Below are 25,047 nucleotides of genomic sequence, written 5' to 3'. Positions count from 1 at the left end.
AATATGAGAATGGGGAACTGGACAATGAGACTTATTTGTGCCTATAGTGCCACAGAAGGTTCTACTAAGGTAGAACTTTAGTAGGAACTTTAGTTTAGAAGGTTCTACTAAGGTAGTGGAGGAATTTTTTGACGCTTTAGAAAAAGCAACTGACACAATGAAAAAGGAAAAGTTGGTCCTTGTTGGGGATCTAAATAGCAGAGTAGGAAATGATTATGAGACATACAAAAATATTTTGGGAAAATTTGGTGAAAAGAGCAAAGCTAATAATAATGGCAAATATCTGTTGGATTTCTGCTCAGGACATGGACTGGTTATTACTAACACCATGTTCCAACATAAAAATGTGCACAAATTCACATGGAGAGAAGAGGCTAAGAATAAGAAAAGTCTCATTGACTATGTTATTGTTGATAGTGATGTTTTCTCCCTGGTGCAGGACACCAGAGTGTACAGAGGATTTGAAATTGGAAGTGATCACTATTTAGTCTTGAGCAGGATAAAATTGAATTTCATATTGAAAAGAATAACATGTAAGAAAGTTTTAAAGCGAATAAAAGTTGAGCAGCTCTCAGATGTAAACTGTAGACTAAAATACAGAAATATTATTGAAAAGAAAATGAAAGAGTTTGAGAACAGGAATCAAACCTTGGAGATTCAGTGGCAAACTCTGAAGGAAACATTGATTGATTCTGCCAGAGAGGCATGTGGTGAGGTTGTGTGCAAGGATAAAAATATCAGAACTCCATGGTGGACACAGGAAGTTAAAGAGGCAGTGAAGGAAAAGAAGAAAGCATATCAAAAGTTCCTGGCAAATAAGTCAGCTTTTACTCTTACAGAATACAGAGACAAATGTAAGAAAGCTAAACAGTGTGTAAAACTAGCTAAACAAAAGTCATGGGAGGATTTTGGCAAGAATATAGAAAATAAATATCAAGAAGGTGGCAAAATATTGTGGAGGTTGTTGAAGAAGCTTAGGAATGGAAGAAAGAGTGCTGTAAAAGGAGTTAGAGATGATAAAGGTGACATGAAAACAGGAGAAAAAGATCTCCTTGAAGTATGGAGTAATTACTTTGAAAAACTGCTGAATGAAACAAGCGGTGATGACAGCACAGTGATAAAAAACACTGACCAGGCATGCAGTCAGGAATACATATCCATACTTGAAGTAGAAAAAGCCATCAAACGCTTGAAATGTGGAAAGACAGCAGGAGTAGATGATATTCGACCAGAAATGCAGAAGTATGGTGGTATAAAAGTCTTACAGTGGCTGCGCTGCATAGTTCAGAAAGCCTGGACAGAGGGACGAATTCCCGATGATTGGAGTAGAGCTCTCATAGTACCCATATATAAAAAGGGAAATAAAACTGAATGTGAGAATTACAGAGGTATTTCCCTACTGAGTGTTCCTGGCAAGATCTATGCAAGTATACTTGAGAAACGGTTGAGAAGAATTGTGGAAGAAAAGCTTGGTGAAGAACAAGCTGGATTCAGGCCAAATAGAGGCTGTCAGGATCAGATCTTCACTTTACGACAAATAGTCGAGAAAGCCTGGGAATATAACAAAGATCTGTATTTAAGTTTTGTCGATTTGGAAAAGGCATATGACAAGGTGCCAAGAGAGAAGCTATTCAATATGCTACAGTTATATGGTGTCAATGGGGCATTATATCAAGCAATACTTAGTCTTTAATTGAGTTGCAAGTCAGCAGTTAGAATTGAAGGAAGTACTGGAAGATGGTTTAATGTTAAATCTGGTGTGAGACTAGTGGTATTAAAGGAAAGTGGTATTAAACATGATATCGAAATTGGAGATGTTAATGTCAGCTCTTTACTTTATGCCGATGATGTTATACTTCTAAATAAATCCGCTACAAGTCTGCAAGATTCTCTGACTAAATTGAATAGCTTTTGTAATAGATATGGTATGAAGGTCAGCAATAAAAAGACAAAGACAATGAAAATAGGCAGAATCATTGAAAATGTCACCTATTGTGAATGGAGAACCTGTGGAACAAGTAAAACATTTCAGCTACTTAGGTACGATTTTTGCTGAAGATGGCAAATTAAATATAGAAATAGACAACAGAATCAGCAAAGCTGGTATGGTGGGAAGTCAATTGAATAAATTCATATGGAATAAGAGAGAAATTAGTCGGAACACTAAATTAGCTGTATACAAGACAGTGTTCAAACCAGTTTTAACTTATGGATCTGAGAGCTGGGTCAGAAGTAAAACACTTGACCAAAGACTAGCGACTGCAGATATGAGAGTCCTGAGAAAGATTATAGGCGTGAACAGATGGCATCAATGGCAATATCATATTAAAAACGAGGATATTAGGAAAGAACTTGACATTGTCAGCATCCAGGAATGCGTTAGCAGAGCTAATCTCAGGTGGTATGGTCACTTAAACAGAATGGGCGAGGAAAGATTAGCAAAACAAGTGTTCTCTGCCAGGTTCGCAGGAAAATGATCCAGAGGAAGACCAAGATATAGGTGGATTGATATAGTACAAAGTGCCTTAGACGATAGAAATATAAGATCTGATAATGTTGGAGTCTTGACAAGTAACAGACTCATTTGGAGCAAAATTGTAGATAGGAAGTTAGTAATGATGTAATTTTTTCATGTAGTACAGTCATATCCTGTACACCCCTTGAGGGTACATGTCAGGAATTTGATGATTATGAGAAATTATATTCTTAGTTTAATCCTTTATCCAAGCGTAAGCAAACAAAGTTTGCACCTGAAGTAATTTCAGGACTGGGCAACTCATATTTAGAAGTTAATGACTTCACATCACTTGCCTTAGTATTCCATAATGCAAAGTATATATCCATACTGTGTATAATGCTTTGCATTATGGGAAGGGTCACTTCCCAGACCGGTTTCGACCTTTATTGAGGGCTCATCTGTGGAAGCCAGACCCAGAAGTGATAGGTTGAAGTAATCTTGAAGTTGTGACCTTTTGGCTACTCATATATGGAAATAAGACTTTTGCATTCCTTTAGGCACAAATTTATTTTCTTGGCATCTTTAATTTATAGTATAACCAAGTGGAAAAACATCGAACATAAAGTAGATTGCAGTTAGTAGCGATTTAAAAATTGAAATGTATGACAGTATTGGAAATTTGACAAGTAACTGAGTAATGTGAAAGAAATTAGGAAGTTTATAGTAAAGTAATTAATTTATCCATTCCATCTTCCCTCTGGTAGCCTAATTAATGCTCTAACAGGGTAGTTAATCCTATCAGCATAGTGTATTACGGCTGTTAATGTGTTTGTCTTTCTGGATTTGCCTTTTTTTTTTTTTTTTTTTTTTTTTTTTTTTTTTTTTTTTTGAAAAACCCAAGTTTCTGGGAGGAAAATGTCACCTCCCTTTCCAACCAGAGGGCATCATCAAAACTTTCTGAGCTATGATGGATTTCAGTTCAATTCATATACTGTCATAACTATCCTGTATTTATGTTTCTTCAATTTATGCAGCTTTTATAGTGTAATCAAGAAAATTACAGAATTCTTATAATTTTTTAAATCTCTTCTAACTGATTGGTAACAATGTCAAGTTCCTTCCTAATCTTCATTTATAATATGATTTTTCCATTCATGCCATCTGTTCACTTCTTTCATTTTTTTATTTTGTTTTATTTTATTATTATTATTATTTTTTATTTCACTCATAATCTGGGATGTCACAAAGGCTTTGATCAACTGTTTTATTTCTAACCCAGATGTCAGATATAAGTTGAAATTAGTTTGGACACTGTCTTGAATATGCTAGTTTAGTGTTTTTGCCCTATTTTTTCTTTTGCTTTGCTTCTTCTGTTGTTGATTTCCATATTTAATTTGCCATTTTCAGTAAAAATTATCCCTGAATAGCTTAAATATTTTACTTATTCTATAACTTCTCCATTCAGGGTACAGTTAGTTTTCTATGTTTTAGCCTGTTTTTGCAGTTCCTGTTTTAATTGCTGATTTTCATATCAGATTTGTGTAATTAGAGACAACTGGAAAATGACACTTTGGGATGAAAAATGCATCCCCTCCCTTCACACATACACTATTGCTACATGCATGCAAGCAAAACAGATTTATTGCATCACCAAACATAGTATCTAACTTAAACACATTTGTTCTAACATCCTCTTTCAAATTAATTTAAGGGGATATAAATCCTTCATTATTTCAAAGCCGAATAAGAAATGTGAAGATCAAAATCTAAGCATTTCATGCCGAAGAATTTCTGGTGAGTCCAAGCATAAATCAACACCTGGTAGTACAACACTAGGGCAACTAGGAGCAAAGGTAGAGCAAGTTCTGATCACCTCCCTTAATATTTTCTCATAATATAAAATGTAATTTTATATTATGAGAAAAAATAATATAAAAAAGCAATTAGGAAAAAGAAAACCAGGACGTCCTCTTAAACGATTCAACGATGACTTCTAAGGCAGGAACAGGCCATACTAGGCCTAAATCTTTGATACGTATGATGATGATGATAAAATGTAACTCCTAGGAGATGTATTACTGTTTTACATTATGAGGGAAGGTCCCTCATAATGTAAAACGAACCCAGACTGGTTTCGACCTTTATTGAGGTCTCATCAGTGAGTAGGTAGACCTGGATAATACCAAGTTTTAAGTGAACCGAACTTACATACTTTACTTTATGAATTGCCAGAAAGCAATTCGTAAAGTAAATTGCAATTCACAATTTAAAAATTACCTTACGAATTGACATTATGAGAAAATATTAAGGACAGTGATCAGAACTTGCTCCACCTTTGTTCCGAGTTGCCCCTTAATTAAATAATTTACATCGCCGCAAAAAATAGCCTCTTGGCTCTTTATTGTAGTAATAATATATAGGTACACTTTTCTGGCAATTTATAAAGTATGTAAGTTCGGTTCACTTAAACCTTGGTATTATTCAGGTCTACCTACTCACTGATGAGACCTCAATAAAGGGTCGAAACCAGTCTGGGTAGTGACCTTCCCTCATAATGTAAAACAGTAATACATCTCCTAGGAGCTGCATTTTACATTATGAGAAAATATTAAGGACAGTAATCAGAACTTGCTCCGCCTTTGCTCCGAGTTGCCCTAGTGTTGTACTACCAGGTGTTGACTTAAGCTTGGACTTACCGGAAGTTCTTCAGCATGAAATGCTTAGATTTTGATCTTCGCATTTCTTATTCGGCTTTGAAATAATGAAGGATGTATTATCCCCTTAAATTAATTTATGTCTCCAAAAAAAATAGGCTCTTTATTGTAGTAAATCCTCTTTCAAAGTTAGTTGCAGAAAATATGTGGTAACTGTTTATAATTCAGTCACTGGATGCAGAATGCAAATAATTTATGTAAAACAAATTATCTAAATTTAAAAAATTAAAACAAATTTTTTTAAAAAAGTAAATAAAAATGTATATGCATATATAAATGTACATATTGAAATTTAGTTTGAATTGCATTTGAGATTTTCAATATCATTAAGACAGTTTACAAATTCTAATTTTACAAATAAAATTCTACTGAAAAAAAGTTGAAACTAACATGCCATATGAAGCTTTTGAAAATGTGACTGTCTGACGCTTAAGGGGTATACATATGGTAAAGCTAGTCATACATGCTGCTCTTCAACCAACAGATCGTGGATTCAAATCCTGCTTTGGGCATGGATGTTTGGGATTGTCTTACCTTGTCTACTGCTATAACCTTTGATATGGTTCAAAGACAGCCTTGTGCCATAGCAATAAATCATCATTGCAGTAGAGGTAGTTTCCCTCAGGCAGTCTGCACATGCAGACACTGCCCAACATGAACGTATTAAAGTAAAAATATGATTCTGATAATCTTTATTTGGCTTGAAGTTACTTTGATTTTCCCCAAGTTTCTCTTGTACAATTTTTCTTAATCTTTTCTAAAGTATGCATGAATAAATCTTATCCAGAACACTCATTTGGGAATTCTTCTGTAATTCTCATTCCCCCCCCCCCTTATTTATTTTTAATGGGTGGGTATTATGATTTCTACTCCAGTTATTCAGACTTTGGCCTTCTTATCATGTCTTCTGAATTATGCAATGCAGCACTCTAAAACTTTTATTATACATCTTTTATACATTATAGACATTTTCTTTTATTGAGCATTTATGGTCACATATCTCTTTCAGCTGTTTTTTTTTTTTTTTTCTTTTCACAATTCAGGTTTCTGATGGTTTTTTGTACCACAAGTAGTAATATGTACTTCTGATTGCATTCTACCAGTCATTTAACAATCTTTCATAGGAATGAATTACTCCACACATCCAGAATATGTTTATTTTCAGTTTTTGTGTCACCTTTGTTATGTCTGATTCCTTTTATTATACTCTCTCCTTCATTTCCAAGTGAGCATATTTCTACCTAACTAATATTTATATTTTTTATTCATACCAAAGCCTTCCTGTGACTTTTCTCAAGCTATTTTTCTTCATTGCTTAGTTTTCCTACATGTTTCTCTATATTCTCTCAGGGCATCTACTGATTTACTTGTTAGGAATTTTGGCTTGGCTTTCTTCTTTTTAAAGTACTGCAACTTTAACTTCTTTGGTCTTCCGCAAAGTTCAGATTTTTCTATCCTTTCAAATAACTTTAGCATATGCTTTCCTTGAATGTTTTATAGATTTGCCAAAGGATCTTCAGGATGATTCTTATTTTCAAACTTTCAAAATTTTGTCAACAAAAATATTTATTTTTATATTTCAGTCTATAGTTTTCACCTCTCAAAGCTCCTACACTTTGATTCTTTTTTAAAAACTTTTGCACATAATTTTCTTTTTTGATATTCATTTTTATCTTGCTCAAAACTGAATGATGATCACTTCATATTTCAGATTTACTGTGTGCTCTTCTGCCCTGAACCAGCATGAAGATATCATTATCACCAATAAACATAGTAAGAGTTTTCTTATTTCTTTCATGTGAATTTATGCTCATCTTTATGGTGGAGATGTTTATATTGACTGATCCTGAACAAAAAAAAAATCCATCAGGCACTTACTGTCAATATTAGCTTTGCTCTTTTCTCTACATTTTCTCCAAACATTTCTTTATGTCTGGTATTCATTTCCTCTCTTCTGTTTAGATCACCAATCAGTACCAACTTTTCATTTTTTCTTGTCATCTGTCTTGTCTAATTATTCAAAAAAAAAAAAAAAACTTTCACATTTTCCATAGTAGAACCTTCTGTTAAGACCTTAGCATAAAATAAGTATCATTGTTAAATTGCCTCCTATTTATTTATTTATTGTTGAATGCTTTAGGTCCTCTGTTTTCTGATTACTAGTGGCTGAATCTAGCATCATCTATGTAATATTTAGAAGAATCACATTTTTGACCTGCTTGTTTTGATAATGCCATTATGCCACATGATACTTCTCTAATTCTTTTGCTAGTTCTTCTTCTTTCCATTAATACTTCTCACATTGATGGTGTCTGTCTTGAATTCTGATGTTGACTTTGGACAGAGTAAGGACCTTGTTTAACAGGGCTTCCCCAACCATCACAACACTTCATATTATACCATTACTTTCTTTTGGTTTAAATCACTACACAATACAATTTGGTTAGCTAAATTACAAATTGCCAGCTCACAACTCATTTTTTCATGGTGTGCTGACCTCTTTACTAATGAGGGTACACCATGAGAAGGTGGGGATTGGACATTAGGTTAGAGGCCCTGGTCTGTTCTCCACATTCCTTAAAAGCTTATGTGAAGGTCTCCTTTCACTTATCTAGCTTTGACCTTTAAGCCAATCCATCAATAATGTAATATTCTTCAGAGTTACAAAGTTACATATAACTGAAGTTACTTGTTGATTTTTTTCCCCCTTGTAAATGTCTGAGGTGGCTTGTGTAATGTAAAAGAAAAAAAAATATCCTCTGCTGAAATTAAATACTAAGTTGTATTTTTTTTTGTAATTTACAGAGTGCAATTGGTGATATGACCAAGTATGAAGAACCAGTTCTTGAACCTGTAAATGGAATTGTGCAGCCACCCTTTATCCCTCCTTCCAATAAACCACACCGGAACACAAATCAGCTTCAGTTTTTGCTGAAAGTTGTTGTGAAAGCAGTTTGGAAACATCAATTTGCATGGCCATTTTATCAACCTGTAGATGCAATAAAGTTAAATATACCAGTAAGTTCAATTTTCTTAAGAAATTTCTTTATATTTTGTAAGAGCAATTCTCTTTTGTCCAAGGTATATGTTTTAAAAAAAGAAAGGATAGGTTGCAAAATAAGAGTATCCTTTGAAACTTGAGAAAAGTTTTCATTAGATTTTGAAAAGTGTCAAAGCTTATGAGAATACTGCAAAGAGTTGTCTTGGTATTTATTTGTTTAAAAGATAATGGATGGTGTCAAGAAGCTTTTGTATTTGCATTTTTTAAAGTTTCATTGACAAGCGCTTGAAACTGCCACCACTCATAACTGTTGGTTCTTGTAGGAGACAGAAACCTTATGAGAGCTGAAGATTCTCTTTTCTATACTATGGAATTTCATCTTTGAAAATTTTATTTTCTGTAAGTAAATGTTTGATTGCTGCATAAACCCTCTTCTAAGTACCATGGAATTCTGTATTTGAATATTATCTTCTTTTTAACTTTCAGTTGCTGCATATGCCAATGAAGCTTTTAGCTGTGTATCTGGGTTCCTCTTCAGAGTTCATCATTAATAATGCAATACCAAAGTACCACTCATTACAAAGGTTACATTCTCATAGGCTCTTGATTACTTTTGAAATTTTATAAGTTTTCAAAGCAGTTTATTAAAAGACAAGATATCGTCATCAAATTCCTGACATGAACCCCCAAGGGGTGTACAGGATATGATAGTACTACAGGGTGTCCCAAAATTCACGCAAGATTTAAATTTAGCGCCATTTGTGCGGTAAAGTGTTGCCAACGAGGAAAAAAAGACAGTGTGACAGCTGACAGTTCAGGGTTATTAAAAACTGACCACACACAGCAAAGAGAGTTCATTGAATGGATTATGGAACAACAAGTGGATGCTTATTTTTCGAACCAAATCATCTTCAGCGATGAGGCTCATTTTCATCTTGATGGCTTCGTTAATCGACAAAATTGTCATGTTTGGGGTTCAGAAAATCCACGAGTGATTGTTGAGAAACAAATGCATCCACAGCGTGTCACTGTTTGGTGCGGATTTTGGGCTGGAGGCATCATCGGTCCATTCTTCTTCGAAAATGCGGCTGGTAAGGCAATAACAGTTAATGGTGCTCGCTATCACGACATGATAATCCAGTTTTTTGTGCCTAAATTGCAAGATATGGATGTGGACGACATGTGGTTTCAACAAGACAGTGCCACATGCCATACAGCCTGAGAAACAATTCAATTACTGCATGAGTCATTTCTTGGTCGTGTAATTTCCCGTTTTGGTGATCAGAATTGGCCGCCCAGATCATGTGACTTAACGGCGTTGGACTTTTTTCCTTTGGTTTTTTTTTTTTTTTGAAGTCAAAGGTTTATGCCAACAAGCCCACGACCACCCATGCCTTGAAGTAGGAAATTGAGCGCTGTATCAACGAAATTCAGCCACATTTATGCAAAACGGTCATGGAAAATTTCGACAAAAGAGTGTGTATGTGCCAGCAAAGCCATGGAGGTCATTTACCCAATATGCTATTCCATGCATAACCCTATACTGTATACTTTATGAATCAATAAGAAATTGCAATTTTTAATTAAAAACCTGTGTTTTCTATCAAAATTACTTCTTGCGTGAATTTTGGGACATCCTGTACATGAAAAATTTACATCATTACTTACTTCCTATCTACAATTTTCTTTCAAATCAGTCTGCTACCTGTCAAGACTCCAACATTGTCAGACCTTATATTTCTATCTTCTAAGGCCTTTTTACCATATCAATCCACCTATATCTGGGTCTTTTTCCTGCCAACCTGGCAGAGAACACTTGTTTTGCTAATCTTTCCTCTCCCATTCTGTTTAAGTAACTATACCACCTGAAATTAGCTCTGCTAACACATTCCTGGATGCTAACAATGTCAAGTTCTTTCCTAATTTCCTCATTTTTAATATGATATTGCCATTGATACCATCTGTTCACACCCCTAATCTTTCTCAGGACTCATGTCTGCGGTCTCCAGTCTTTGGTCAACTGTTTTACTTCTAACCCATAGTAGTCCTCATTTGAAAGACAAGATATTAAATACCAAATATTGTATGAACCACCGATTACTACTGAAATTTATAATCAAGAGCTAATGAGAATGTACCCTTTGTCATGAGTGTTAATGAAGATGAAATATGACCAGGAATCCCCATATTCAGCTAAAGGCTTTATTAACCTGACAACTGTTATAAATTACTGGTTCTCGTGATAAACCACAGAGAAATCTCATGGCAGCAAAGATAATCTTTTCTCAATACCACAGACTTAAGTATAATCTCCATAGGTGAACTCTGAATAATGCATAAAACATTTTTGATACTTGATTATAAAACAATGACAGGTACTTATCATTCTTGCCTTTATTAATTTTTGATGTGAAATGAAGACTTCATAGAAATGCACCAAATATTAATATTAAGATTAATTGTGGAGAAAGCTCTATATAAAAATATTTATGCTTGCTTTGTTGACTCTCTGAAAGCATTTGACAGTATAGATTGGAAAGTTGCATGGGCTGTACATAAAGAGTGGATAGGAATATGATATGTCTATCGCAAAATATCAGTGATTTTGCAGAGGCTGCTGTGAGAAATTGTGTAGCGACAGGAAATGGTTCTAAACAACAAGAAGCATGAGGCAAGCAGACCTATTATCTCCAAGCATTTTTGTTATGCTGTGCAAGAACAATGGATGTCAAAATATAAGGGAAATTTAAATTCAACGCACAAAAATAAATCCTTTCCTTTAGTGTTGCACTGTGATTAGCATTCATTTTATGATTTGCAGATGACACAGTCATTATTGAAGAAGATGAAGAAATAGAAAGCACAGTGCTCTAGTTAAGTGAATGAAAAAGGATAGAGATATGGGGTGATATTGGACACTGAAAAACTTAAACAATGATTTTTTGAGAGAAGAGGATGAAAAAGCAAATAAAGATCAACAGACATGAGCTAGAAGAAGTTAGCAGGGTGCATCATGATGCATGATTTAGACTGTGAACAAAAAAAAAAAAAAAAAAAAAAAAGGATGGAGTGAAATTATACCTACAGACAAAGGACAAGATATGAAAATATGTAAATTGGTGACCTTTGCCACGAAGCTGAGACTGTTGGCAACATACATATTTGCAAGTGCTCTCTATGGTTGTGAGAGATGGGTAAAGGTCATATTCTGTGAGACAAATATTTGATTTTGAAAGAACATATAGATTCTGTGAAAAAAGTAAACTGAAAAGAGATTCTAATGCAGAAAATAATTCAAAAGAAAATTAATCTTTTTGGACATATCTGCAAGGTGGGTAACAATAGAAAGATCAAACCTTGATATTTGGTACAATGGATGATATTAAACAGAAGAGGATGACCAAAATGAGAATGGGTAGATGATGTCAAGGAGAGATGAAGAAACAGTGCAGGATTTGAGTCACCTCACAATAGATGAGCAAAATGGCAAAGAATGATGAAAAGAGCATGGGACACCAATCTGCGTTGGACCCATGATTACTGATGATGAAATAGAGTTCAAAACAAGATAAATTTTCAAACAAAGTTCCATGGTTGTGAGAATAGGGTTTTTGTAGCAGTTGAGAATTTATTTATAAAATCTTCAAAGATAGAATTCCATAGTGTTGAAAAGAGAATCTTTAACCCTCATAAGGTTTTAGCCTTGGCACTGATAGCAGTTTCAAATTGTTGCTGACAGTAGTTCCCCTCAAATAGTAGTGGTCCAGGTGCAGAGCCTTATAGCATGCTGGTTAGCCTTCTCCTGGACTCTACTCCTGAATAAACTACTGCCTGGCATTTCTCTATCATTTCTCTTATCCACTACATCAACTTTATATCCATTCCCATGTGTTACAATTGAAGCAGCACATGAGGATGGATATAAGCTTGGAGAAGAACAAGTTGGGTCCAGGCCAAATAGTTGTCCTGATCAGATTTCTACTTTAAGACAAATAGTTGAGATATCATGGGAATATAGCAAGTATCTGTATTTAAGTTTTGTAAATCTTGAAAAGGCATGATAAGATGCCAAGAAAAAAGCTATTCAAAATGTTATATGATGCAAATAAAGCATTATATCTAGCAATGCATAGTCTATTTTTGAGTTGTAAGTTAGCAGTCAAAGTAAAGAAAGTACAGGAAGATATTAAATCAAGTGAGACAAGCATGCAGACTATCTCTTCTGTTATTCGTCATCTATGTGGATCACATCATGAAGGAAAGTGGTATTAAATGATACCAAAATTGGACTAACGTGTCCAATCTCAGGATTCATTAACTAAACTGAGAATGTAACTGCTAATAAATTTGGTATGAAGATCAGCATTAAAAAGACAAAGACAATAAAAATAGGCAACATTGAAAACATTAACTGCATCCTGAATGGAGAACCTTTTGAAAAAGTAAAACATTTCAGCTATTTAGGCACAATTTTTAGTGATGATGGCAAATTAAATAGACAACAGAATTAACAAAGCTGGCATTTGGTAAGAAGTCAGCTGAACAAATTTATATGGAATAAGAAAGAAATTAATCAAACACTAAAGTAGTTATATACAAGAAAGACAGTATTCAAACCAATTTTATTCAAACTGATCTGAGAAGTTGGGTTAGTAATAAAACACGTGAGGAGACTATAGATGTGAATTCTGAGAAAGATTAAGAGTGAACAGATGGCATCAATAATATCATATTAAAAATGAGGATATCAGGGAAAAAACTTAATGTTGCATTAGCAGAGCTAATCTCAGATAGTGTGTTCATTTAAATAGAAAGGGAGAAGGAAGGTCATCAAAACAAGTTTTCTTTGCTATTATGTCAGGAAAAAGACCCAGAGGAAGACAATGGTCTAGGTTGATTGCTACAGTAAGAAGTGCTTTAGAAGACAAATATAAGATCTGATAATATTGGAGTCTTGACAGATAAGAGATTAATTTGGAGTAAGATAGTAACGATGTAACTTTTTCATGCAGTATTATCATATCCTGTACATCCCTTGAAGGTATATATCAGAAATTGGAGGGTGATAACATTTCTGCCATTCATTTTGGCCAAACTGATGAGAATCTTAAACCATGCAAGAAACAACTATATTCCAAATTTGTTAACAAGTGGTTGAATAATATGACTTCTAGAGATATTTATGAAGAAAGTATCCTATTTGTTTCTTTAATTTTAGTCTGATTGAGCCGAATTTAGCACCTTAAGTCGTCAGCAACAACAGCACTGTTTGGAATTTGATCAAAATCATCTGAATGATATGACCTACAGAGATAAATCATTCTTTCCTTTCATTTTTGTGCGATTGGGCTGAAATTCTCAAGGTAACATGAAAGCCTAAACAATATACAAAATTACTTGAAGATGGAGATAATTACTTGAGATATTGGTGTCTGGAGGAATTCTGAACCTTTCCATTTTAATTCCATTAGGTCAAATTTCCTAATGACTTTCAGCAACATAAGAAACACATATTCCAAATTTGTTTCAATTGGTTATGAAATTCAAAAAAACAAGATATGTACCCTTTAAAGAGGTGCAGGATATTATGCTAATACTATAGGATTAAGTTTACATTATTACTAACTTTAAAGCAACAGTTTTCCTCAGGATTAGCCACAGAGCTCCAGTGTTGTCAAATATTATATTACAGTTCTCTAAGACACTTCTAACTTCATCATTCCATCTTGCTCTTGATGATATTCAGCACTTAGAACCTTAACAGTAGCCAAAATGAAATTTATGAGAAAAAGAGCAAAATATACTTTTTGATGTGTATATTATAATATGTATTGATCTGTATATTATAAAATTAAACTGAGAACCAGTAATAGAGAAAATAAAGAAATATAAACACATTTCGATGGAATTGTTAAAAAAACATTCAAATAGGGAAAATTGCCCAAACCAGTTCATCATTATAAACCATCAGGAAATGAAAGGAGCCCAGGTCATCCATTGAAGAACTTTAGAATGATAGACTTAGACCTCATTCTCATGTGTGTTTTAAGGATTTATTATTATTACGTGAAACCTCCAAGGAGTCCAAAGCCTCATCCAGGGAGGGCACCTACTCTACAGCTATTCGTCTCCACCACTCAATCCACCAACTACAGCATCCGCATCATCTACACCAACGTCATCTACTGCCCACCACCATCACTAGGATTTTCAGACAATCACAAACATTCATTCCCATGGCGGGATTCAAACCCACAGCCTTTTGGCTGGAGAGCGGATACGCTAACCACTCAGCCAACCATACAACCTCTTTTCATGGTTTTGTTTTTTCTTTTTATTGCTACTTTTCATGCTATATTTGTTACAGCAATTATTAAATTAGGTTAATAAATTCAGCACATCATCTGCATTAGTATAAAGAACTGAGATTAACATCTCCAATTTTGATATATGAGGTTTAATGCCACTTTCCTTTACAGATGATGAATAAGAGAGGCAATCATGCACCCTTCTCTTACATCAAACCATCTTCCTGTATTTCCTTTAATTCAAACTTCTGACTGAATTTAAATACAGACCATGTATTGCTCTGCATAATGTTCCATTTACCTCATGTAATTTTAGCATTTTGAAAAGCTTTTCTCTGGACACTTTGTCACATGCCTTTTCCAGAAACCTTAAACTTAAGTATTTGTTATTCCCATGATTTCTCAGCTATTTGTCTTAATCGAAAGATGATCCTCACAGTTCCTATTTGGCTTACCCTGCATGTTCTTCTCCATTTTTTTTTATTTTATTTTATTTTTTTTTTTTTATAATCTCCTCTCAAGTATGCTTGTAGAAATCTTATCTGTTAAGGTTAGATAAGATTTACCTAATCTTTCCTTACTCACCAGGGAAATTTCTCAATAAATCTCCTTTTTTCCAGTTGTACTATATCTCTGCTACTCCATTCATCTGGTATTCAGCCTTCTGACCATGCACTCTGGATTATGTATTTCATCCACTGTAAAATTTTATACCTGCACATTTCAGCATTTCTGGTCAGATATCATTTGCTCCACTGTCTTTTCACATTTCAGGTTTCTGATGGCTTTTCCTACATGTTCTGAATTTAATAGCCTTTCAGAGGAATTACTCTAGACATCAAGAATGTAGGTTTTATGTCATCTTTAATTATTTCAGATTCCTTTTACATCATTCTTTCTTCCATTTTTAAACTTTTCAGTAGTCCCTGGACCATTCTGCTATCCTCCATACATTTATCCATGTAAGCATATAAACTCTTGATGACATTTAACACTTAATAGTCTTTTTCTTGTCACATAGTATAAATGAGCATCTCAACCCCCATACTAGGATGGATATATATATATATGTGTGTGTGTGCGCGTGCGTGCGTTTTCTCCCCCACTTGTTTTTTTCAGTGAAAAAAAAGGCCATTTTTGACTACAATGTGGTCAGAATGGTATTGACATTAAAGTCATCTAAGTACTGATTTATACATAGTAGAAAAGTGTTTAATTTGCTGTGGTGTGTCATTGAAGTCAAACAAAATTAAAAGAAGCTTAAAATGTTGTATACTTTTTGAATACTCTGATCTAGGATTATGTATGGTTGTATCATATAATAAAGGAAGTTAATGATTTTTTTTTTTTTTTTTTTTTAAATGGCAACTGCATTCCTGCAAGGTTATATGCAACATGCAAACAGAGCAAATCTAAGGTATTTCCTTAAACAGATTGGGAGAGGAAAAGTTAGCAAAACAGATGATTGATGCTGAGATAGCAGGAAAAAGATTCAAAAGAGGACCAAGACTTAGGTGGATTGATTCAGTTAAAGATTAAGTTTCCATTGCTGCTAATGTCCTGTTAACAGTTCAGAGGAAAATTGTTAACAGGGCGTTAGTAATAATAATAATGTAAACTTTAATATTGTACTGTCATAGTATCCTAAACAACCTTTTAGAGCACATATAGAAAATTTGTGATGATCTGAGAGCTTTGTTAAGAATAAAACAAGTTGATCAAAGATTGGAGGTAACAGATATGAATGTTCTGAGGAAAATTAAGAGAGAGTGAACATATGTTAACATATCACTGGTAGAATCATATTAAGCATGCCAAGTTTTTTCCTAATATCTTCATTTTTACTATTCAGGAATGTGTGAGCAAAGATAATCGAAGGTTGTACAGACACTTAAAACAGAATGGGAGATGAAAGGTTGCTAAAAAAAAGTGTCCTATGCAAGGATAGCAAGAAAAAAGATCTAGATGATGACCAAGATGTAGGTAGATTGATGTAGATAGAAGTGCTTAAAAGATCAATATACAAGATCTGACTATTCATGTCTTGTAGCTCTGTTTTCAGATAGTGTTATTATATGCTAACTTGGAAGAAAACTGTCCATAAGAAGTTACTGCTACTTGATAAGTTTATATTATTACTATTCTAGTATGCTGTATGCTCTGTGATGTGCACGTGAGTAGTTGATGACTTTCCCTAGTCCATAATGGGGCTATTAAGTCCCTATCATCTATGTGAAGAAGAGAGCCTTCACTCTCTATTCCAGTGAAGCATCTCTTGCATCTGAACTTATCCATATACACCACACCTTTTCTAATAGCTAGAGTTACAATAGGATCAACAAAATACTTAATTCTTCCCCCAATTCTTAACTTCCTCTACAGACAGATTATAGCAATGCTAAAAAGAAAAAAAAAAGGGCAGAATTTAAATGGATTCAATCTTTGCATGCCTGTGTAAAACTAGATACCTTTATCCACACCTCCTTCCTTTCTTTCTCAGTTCATGGTTTGTATAGGATTCTTTGTTCTTGCAGATTGGCCCTGCTATTAGTCAGAGAAAATCATCTAACAACCACTTGAAAGAATATAAAAAGTTACTTCTGTAATCATTACTATGGACAGTCAAGTCTGATGGACCATGTTTTGATCGACACACACCGAATCAAATGGGGAGGGAACCCACTATGCTTATCACAGCATGGTTCACATGCGAGAATTTTTTTAAAAAAATCGGCTGCTGTCCTTAAAAATCAACCATAATTTAAATAAGTATGGATGTTTTAAACTTCTCAAAATATCGGAAACATTAATTCTTAGGCATCCCAATTTACAACATAGTCTTCCTATTAGCATCTGTAGAGGACATCCTTCCCAGCTAAGACTAAACTTTAGTTTCCTACATTTCACTTTTGTATTTGTTACAATTTATATTGTACACCCTAAATATGTCTTTGACTGAGATGAAATATTGGAAGCATTAAACTGTTATTTTGTTCCTCATGCTCTTTTCATTCCATTAAGCACCCAGCATGATTTTAATACAGCACTTAAGCCAAAACACACAGTCTACTTTTGAAATAGTGATGGAATATAGTGGAGCCCCAAAGCATATATGTATGACTCTAGACTGATCCTTGACCTTCAAAGAACATTTGACAGTGATCAGTTGTAAATTACAAACTCATATTAACATTATGCAGAAACTGTCAGACTCTAGATGCTAGCATACTGCACACAACAGCTTTGGCACTAGTGTATTCCTCAGGCAGTATACTTCGTCCATTGTGCTCACATCTTTTAGGTTAATATTCATCCTAATCATGCAACATCTTATTTCCGAGCAATGACGTCCCATTAACACGTTCACCAAACACCATCTCATTCCTGGAACCACCATCCTGTCTTCAATGTATATTTAAGATACTGCTGCCACTGAGGGTGAGAAAATCCTTAAACTTTTGGAAGGAATATATCCTGCATTGCATAAAAAGTGTAGAGGCAGCATGATGCAAAGTGACAGCAGATTTATGAATGGCGTTTGGAAGCATTTGCTGAAAATGTTCATACATTCACAAGATTTGAAGAGGTTGGTAACAAGATTGTGCTGCTAGCTAAAGAGTTGTAGGTGTACATACATCTTCATAGAACTGGAAGTGCACAGAAAAACGAGAGGGCTGGTGGGGGAAGGGCGAGAGAAAGAAGAAGCTGAGCTCCCAAAAAGTTTACAGTGGGAAACAAATTGGTAGAGGCATTTTCCTTTGTTACATCTCAGGAGTTTGAAGAATGGACCCCAATGTGGAGAGATTTAGCAAAGTTGCAGTTTCTTGCCACAGAAAGATCTATGCAGAAAAGAAAAAAGGCAGAACTGTGCAGACTAAGTTGGATGTAACATACAGATATTTGAAAAAGTTGTTCTGATAGATCTACCACAAGTTATGTATATGGTGAATCATCCTCATTGCTCTTTGTTGCAGTTCATGAATTGGTTGTTGATGATACAGTCTTCCATACTGCTGCTTTATTAACTAGATATTGAATCATCTAGTTAATAAAGCAACAGTTTAGAAGAATTGATTTGTATTTCCAGCTGTTTATTTTACTTGAAAATGCATAAAAGCACTGTACCCGCATGTTTCATTATTTATTGCAGTACAGTGCAGCCGACTATCCAGTAATTTTATGTTATAATTTGTACATTTATTTCATTCTAGAGAGTAAAATTAGTTTAAAAATATAAGAAAAACACCTACACATTTTAGCATTTGGGCATGTTAAGAATGAATATGTTTCATGTGATTTCAGACTTGCAACATTTTCAGCTTATGATGGAATTGTCAGAACAGGACCTTGTCGAAAGTCGAGGACTAACTGTATTAGCTGTTGGTGATTAGAAAAGAAATTAAGCCACTTGTATGGTAAAATTACTAAAAGTAGAAATTTTCCCATATGTGAAGACATCTATGCAGCAATATGTAGAATAGAGCAAATTGTCTCTATATAAGGAGACTTATATAGAGACAATTTGCAAACAATACTTGATATCACAGTAGCTTGAAAATTTTGCTGGCAGAAATTTGCCTCTGACTTACATGTTGCTATTCCTGATCATCTAAAGGATTTTTTACCTGCTAATTTATACAGTTTTGCTATTTTATAGAATGGGGAATCAGTAGCATTTGCTGTACGTCAAAGGAGGAATTGGGTGTTTATTTTTGGTAAACTGTATATCTTGGGAAAAAGAGAACTGAATGGTCTGAGTTTTTATGATTTCAGGCAGCCAGGAGGAAACCTTTATGAGTAGATTTTAATTTTTTGATCTGAGATTTAGTTGGATCATAATCTAAAGGTTTGTGAAGGTGGAGCAGTCTCTGAGAAAGATCTCCATTTTTCTATTATATTCACTGGCATTAAGAATAACAGTAACATTCCCTTTGTTAGCCGTGGCAGAGACTATACATATCTTTGCATATTTTCTTGAGGGTACTGAGTTGACAGGATGATAGATTTCTTTTAGAAGCACGTCATTTAATTAATTTCAAAAGATCTTGAAAGAATGTTGGCAACATCAAGCCTAATATGTTATCTATTTTATAAACTACATTCAATGTTGAACATTAGATCTAGTGCCAGTACTTGTTTAGAAGCAATGGCAAAATTGAGGCTGAGACTTAGAGAGCTAACAGTAGCTTCGTTAAGCATTTTTGATAACACTGATTTAGAATCCAAATGACTGTTGTACTTTTTTTTTTTTTTTTTTTTTTTTTTTTTTTTTTTTTTTTTTTTTTTTAAGAATTTTTTTTGAGGTCTCTGAAATATCAAAGAGAATGGTATAGAATTCAGTGTTGAGAATAGCTGAGAGCTCTGACTGTAATGAGCTTATGGCTGTGTTGGTAGCAGCTATCTGTTCCCATAGTAGAACAAAACTGGCATGCTTATATGTTGTTTAATTTTGATGGTATATATCAGAACACAGAATTATAAGTAAATAATTATTTATTGACTTATTGCTGATATTTCGCTGGTGTTATAACCAGCATCCTCAGAGCACAAAAACACAGTTTATCACAGTACGTGAGACTACAACAACATGGTATAACAAAGGGACTAGTTTAACAAAATTGTAGCAGCAACACAGACTAAAGTCCTAAAAAAAAAAAACAGAAAGAGAAAGCAGGTACTAGTTATGTCTTAAGATGACTGTCTCCCAAATCTTAGGCAAATTTATACAGTCATATTTGTTGAGATTCAGAGTATGTTTAAGGCTTCTGTTGCTTCTAAGAACAATCTCTCTGACTTGTAAAAGCTTCTGTGCAGTATTTTTTTTTTCTTCCAGTTGATCCTGTGTGCAGGGGTATATGGCTATACGCCATATACCGTCACTCTGGAGAAGGGGGAAAAAATTTATATTAAGAAAAATAATATATATCAGACAAACTCAAAGGAAAAGTATTTATTTTGAAAATTCAAAATAAATACTGGAGATGTGTTAGCCAACTATTTTATTATTTGCTATAGTCTGTTGAATTATTTGCTGATAAAGGTTCTGAGAGTGTGTTGTCATCAATTGTCCATAATTCTTTATAATATTTAAGCCAGTCCTCCAAAGGTATGGTATAGATCTTGATTGATTCTCTAAGATTATTATTTATGTATCTTATAAATTTATATGTTTGTGTTTGAGGTTTATCAATATTGTTTTCTAAATTGGTAACAAAATTATTCCTTTGAACTCTGTCTTTTACATGTTTCTCTTTTTGCTATTGCTCTTTTGATATATTCGGTTTCATCCTGTATTTTGTTGCTTAACCATTTTTTATAGGCCTTCCTTTTTTCATCTATGATTTTCTTGATTTCTGGGTTCCACTTATGAAGACCTTTTTTTCTTTTCCATTTTTTTTTTTCATTCCAAGATTTCTTGGACTGAATCTCTTAAAATACTGCAGAGGTGATTCCACTGTTCATTGATAGATTTATCTGAGGATAGTTGCTGTAATTATTCATTTAATTTTTGCTGATATAGTTTTCTTTTATTAGAGTCAGATAATGAGGTGACTTTGAACTTAAGTTTTCAGTTGTCTAATGGATACTGGTACTTTATCCATCTTGTGGAGAACCATATTGATGTCACACATAAATAATGATCTGATTCAGTTTCAAAACCTCGGAAGACTAACATCAAGAATAAATGTACCTATTTTATTATTTGCTATAGCATAGTCTATAATAGATTTTGATCCTCTTGCTGACTATGTGAATTTATGAACATTTTTGTGTTTGAACATTGTATTCATTATTCTTAGATTATTGTAGATAGAGAAATCGATTAATCTTTGGCTGCTTCTATTTTTTTACTAATTCTCCAAAAGTTCCAACACTATTTTGGATTTTCATGTTGCCTATGCGAGCATTTAAATCACTCAGCAGTTATGTTATTTTTGTGTTAAATTATTAAACAGTAGATTTATTCATTCTGATATTTCACATCTGCCACAGAGACATCTTCAGGAATGCAATATTAAAATCGTAATAACATACACACAACGATAGGTAGAAAAATTTGACTGTTTAAGCCTTACGTCCTAGGAAACGGGATACTCTGTATGGGTGTTATTGCTAGGCTTACTGTTGAGCAGAAAGTCTAAGAATAAGTTTCCTAAATCTAGGGAAGTTTAACACAACCATATTTATTTAGATTAGATTGTTTTTTTTTTTTTAAATGTGCTGCTGATTCTAAAAATAGTCTTTCAAGTTTGTATTTGCTGTAATGAAGCACAATAGTTTTATTCAATCTGATCCTTTGTAAGATGGCCAAAGCAAGAAAAACTAGCCAGAACTTGAAAGAAATATAATCCCTGCACTGCTTTCAAGTTTCATTTGAAACTAGCTTCCATTTTCTACTCTCATATTGATCCACTTCCTCTCCCCTCTCCTCCCTGTTCCAGGTGTTTAAAAGGTTTCTTGTTCTTGCAACTTATCATATTATGGTCAAACTGAGAGATCTGTTAACATCCGCCTTGATGAACACAAAATATATCTGCTGCCACAACCATGGTTAGTCAGGTCTAGCTGACCATGCTTTGGATACCTGGATCAGATGGAGCAAAACTACTATGCTTCATCATAGTAAATACAAACTTGAAAAACTTTAGAATCAGCAGCACTAAAAAGCCAGCCTAATCTTAATCAATATTATTATTATTTGTGACACCTCCAAGGAGTCCAAAGACTCATATGGTTGCATTAAACTTTCCAAGATTTGGAAAACTAATTCTTAGACCTCCCACCCAACTGCATCCATAGAGGGTATCCCTCATAGGAATTTAGGCTTTAGATAATGTAATTTCTTCTTTTTATTTTATTATTATTATTTGTGTGTGTGTTACAATTTTAATACTATATTCCTGAAGATGTCTCTGTTACAGAATCTTTTGAGAATCCATTATTTCTTAAGTACTACTGGCCTTAAAGTAAAATTCATCTAAAATTTTTTGTCTGAACCAGTTTATTCTTCTTCATTTACACATTTTGGAGCTGCAAAAACCTGAACAAGGGTGATTAATCTTGAGTACCAGGTTAGCTAATTGTTAGAACACTTTTGGTACTAATGTAGTGCTGACTAAGAGTAAAATAATCTCCAAAGTTTTTCCTTATGTTTTCTTAGCCTCTTCTCAAGTATGCTTATATAAATCTTACCTGGGAACACTTAGTTCAAAAATACATTTCATGCATTCAGATTTATTTTTCTTTTCATGGATGAATATGAACACTACTGAAGTCACCTTTATTTTGCTCTCTTCCATGTTTTTTTTTTTTAAATTATGCAATGTAGCTGCTTGAGAATTTTCCTATCCTATCCTTCTCATCCGTCTTGGACGGGTGAGAAGGATAGGATAGGAAAATTCGGCAGCAAAATGCAGCAAAATGAGTCCCCTCCTGATGAGGGGTTTATGGTGAACCGGCTGCATTCACAGGGCCTGTTTGCCTGTTTTGCAGGATGAAAAACCCCAGATAAACTGGGGGAAAAAACCCTGCTGTCCACGCATAGGGCGTGGACAGCAGGGTTTTTGGCAATGGCTGAGGAAGATCCTTGAGCTTGAGAATTTTCACACTTCCATATTTGAGTATTTCTGTTAACATTTCATTTCCTCCAGTTGCATTTTTATATTTCAGATTTTTAACAGCTTTTTGTAATTCTTGTGGGGAAATGTAATCGCGAATGCATTTCTCCTGAATATTTTCTACCAGTATTATCATTTATTTATTTATTTTTCAAAGTAATTACTTTAGACATACAGAATATCCGTATCTTCAGTTTATGTACATTATCACCTCTAATTCCTTTTGTAGTATTCTTTCCTCTTAAGTTCTTTAGTATTTGCCAAAACATTTTGCTATCTGCATGATATTTATCTTCTCTATTCTTCTTTCCAAAATCTTCCCATAACTTTTGTTTGCCACCTTTGAGAATATTTTGCATTTTTGCGAAGTTTTTTCCAGTATTTTCTGAGTGCCCATGCTGATTTATTTTGCATGAACTTTCACTACTGTTTCTTGTTTTCTTTATTTGCCTCTTTATTATTATTATTATTATTATTATTATGTGACACCTCCAGGGAGTCCAAAGACTCATTAAGGGAGAGTGTGCCAACAGCATTGAACAATTGATTTCCATCCAACTACTAACTGCACTCAAAGTTGCTTAACTTTTTGAGTGAGCCATTAGTAGCAGAGGTTCTACCAATCGATCAACCTTTGCTGGCGACTCAACTTCACCATTTATTCAGTTTTCTTTCTTTGCAGATAACTTCATATGCTTTCCAGGAAGGTTTCGTACTTGGGGGGGGGGGAGGGAAAAACTTTCCAAGTTTTTTTTTCAAAGTTTGCATCTGAAAGTTATTCATTTCATATCTCCTCCAACTTTCTACTTTTTTTTTTCTTTTTATGATATTCATTTTTATTCTCAGAAAGTGAATCACTTTTAGTTTCAAATCAGTTTCTCTTCTTGTATTCTGAACTATTCTTAAAATAACGTGATCTTTAATATTCTATAGTTCTTTTCTCATATTACAAAAGATTGCAGTATAACAGCAATTTAATTATATCTAGTTTTGTAGGCTCTGAACTAATATGAATATAAAAATATACTTAAAAGTTGTTATATATACCAGGTATTCATTACATTATTCAAAAGGTAAACAAGAATTTAGATAGATTATAATAAACTGTATAAACTTATATGATTTCAAATGTAAGCATTTATTATTATTATTATTATTATTTCATCTTTACTAAACTAACTTTTGTAGAGCAGATTTCCTCCCCCATCCAATAGTATTTAACCATAATTCTTATTGCACTATATAGGTAAAAGAATAATTTCCAGTATCAGACTCATGACAAATAAAGCATTAATGGTAACAGAGCAAATTAGGAGGAAATTTGACAGTTCATCAGTGAAGAAGGAAAGTCATACATCTTGTAAAAGAGTATCATTAATCTCACATTGCATCTTCATAATAAAGAGGACAGAGCATCTTCTGAAAAGGTTTTAACTTTACACTAGTTCCTAAAAATATCCACAAAGTAGACAGTATTAGAAAGGGTCTTGTCAGATTTGAGATTCAACTGATTCCATACATTCACTAATAGTGACTGAATATTTTTAAAGCACTATCTAGTAATATATTAATAAAGAAGAGGTTACAGCATCAAGAAACATATGCAACATTAAAGCCAACAAAAATGCAATATGATTTTAAATGTCATAAATCATAAAATGTTAATTTTACATATATGAATGCTTATAGAACCAAATTGGAGTATATATATTACAAGATGCCACTAATACAGGATTTAGAGTGCTACCCTAACATGGATCATACCACAAAAAAAAACCAATAGTATTATCAAGGCCCTCTGCAACTGGCCTACAAAGTAAAGACACTTCCAAACATGCACTCATTCCTGGAATCAGGAGAGCCTCAAGTGGCATCGTGTTCATTTATGAACATTGGAGATTCCTTGACATACGACTTAAGATATACTTATCCAAACTATTAGTCCTGC

General features: G+C 33.8%; 1 protein-coding gene across 7 annotated transcripts in view; it reads left to right on the top strand.

Annotated features, from left to right (window-relative positions):
* Positions 1-25,047, top strand: part of LOC150092301 (homeotic protein female sterile-like) — a 579,681-nt gene that overhangs the window by 33,383 nt on the left and 521,251 nt on the right. For 6 of the 7 annotated variants that reach the window (XM_090415148.1, XM_090415149.1, XM_090415147.1 and 3 more), the window contains exon 3: positions 7,978-8,190. In XM_090415148.1, coding sequence (XP_090271274.1) covers positions 7,978-8,190 — 213 coding nt within the window. Of the gene's footprint in view, positions 1-6,883; positions 6,946-7,977; positions 8,191-25,047 lie in introns of all 7 variants that reach the window. The other variant, XM_090415151.1, reaches the window with a different exon arrangement.

The sequence above is a fragment of the Typopeltis vanoorti genome, chromosome 26 (genome assembly GCF_054136105.1).
Source record: "Typopeltis vanoorti isolate ZY-2024b chromosome 26, IOZ_Tvanoo_1.0, whole genome shotgun sequence".
NCBI classification, from domain to species: Eukaryota; Metazoa; Arthropoda; class Arachnida; order Uropygi; family Thelyphonidae; genus Typopeltis; species Typopeltis vanoorti.
Note: the sequence above shows the minus strand (reverse complement) of the source record. Positions and strands in the feature narration are given on the sequence as shown.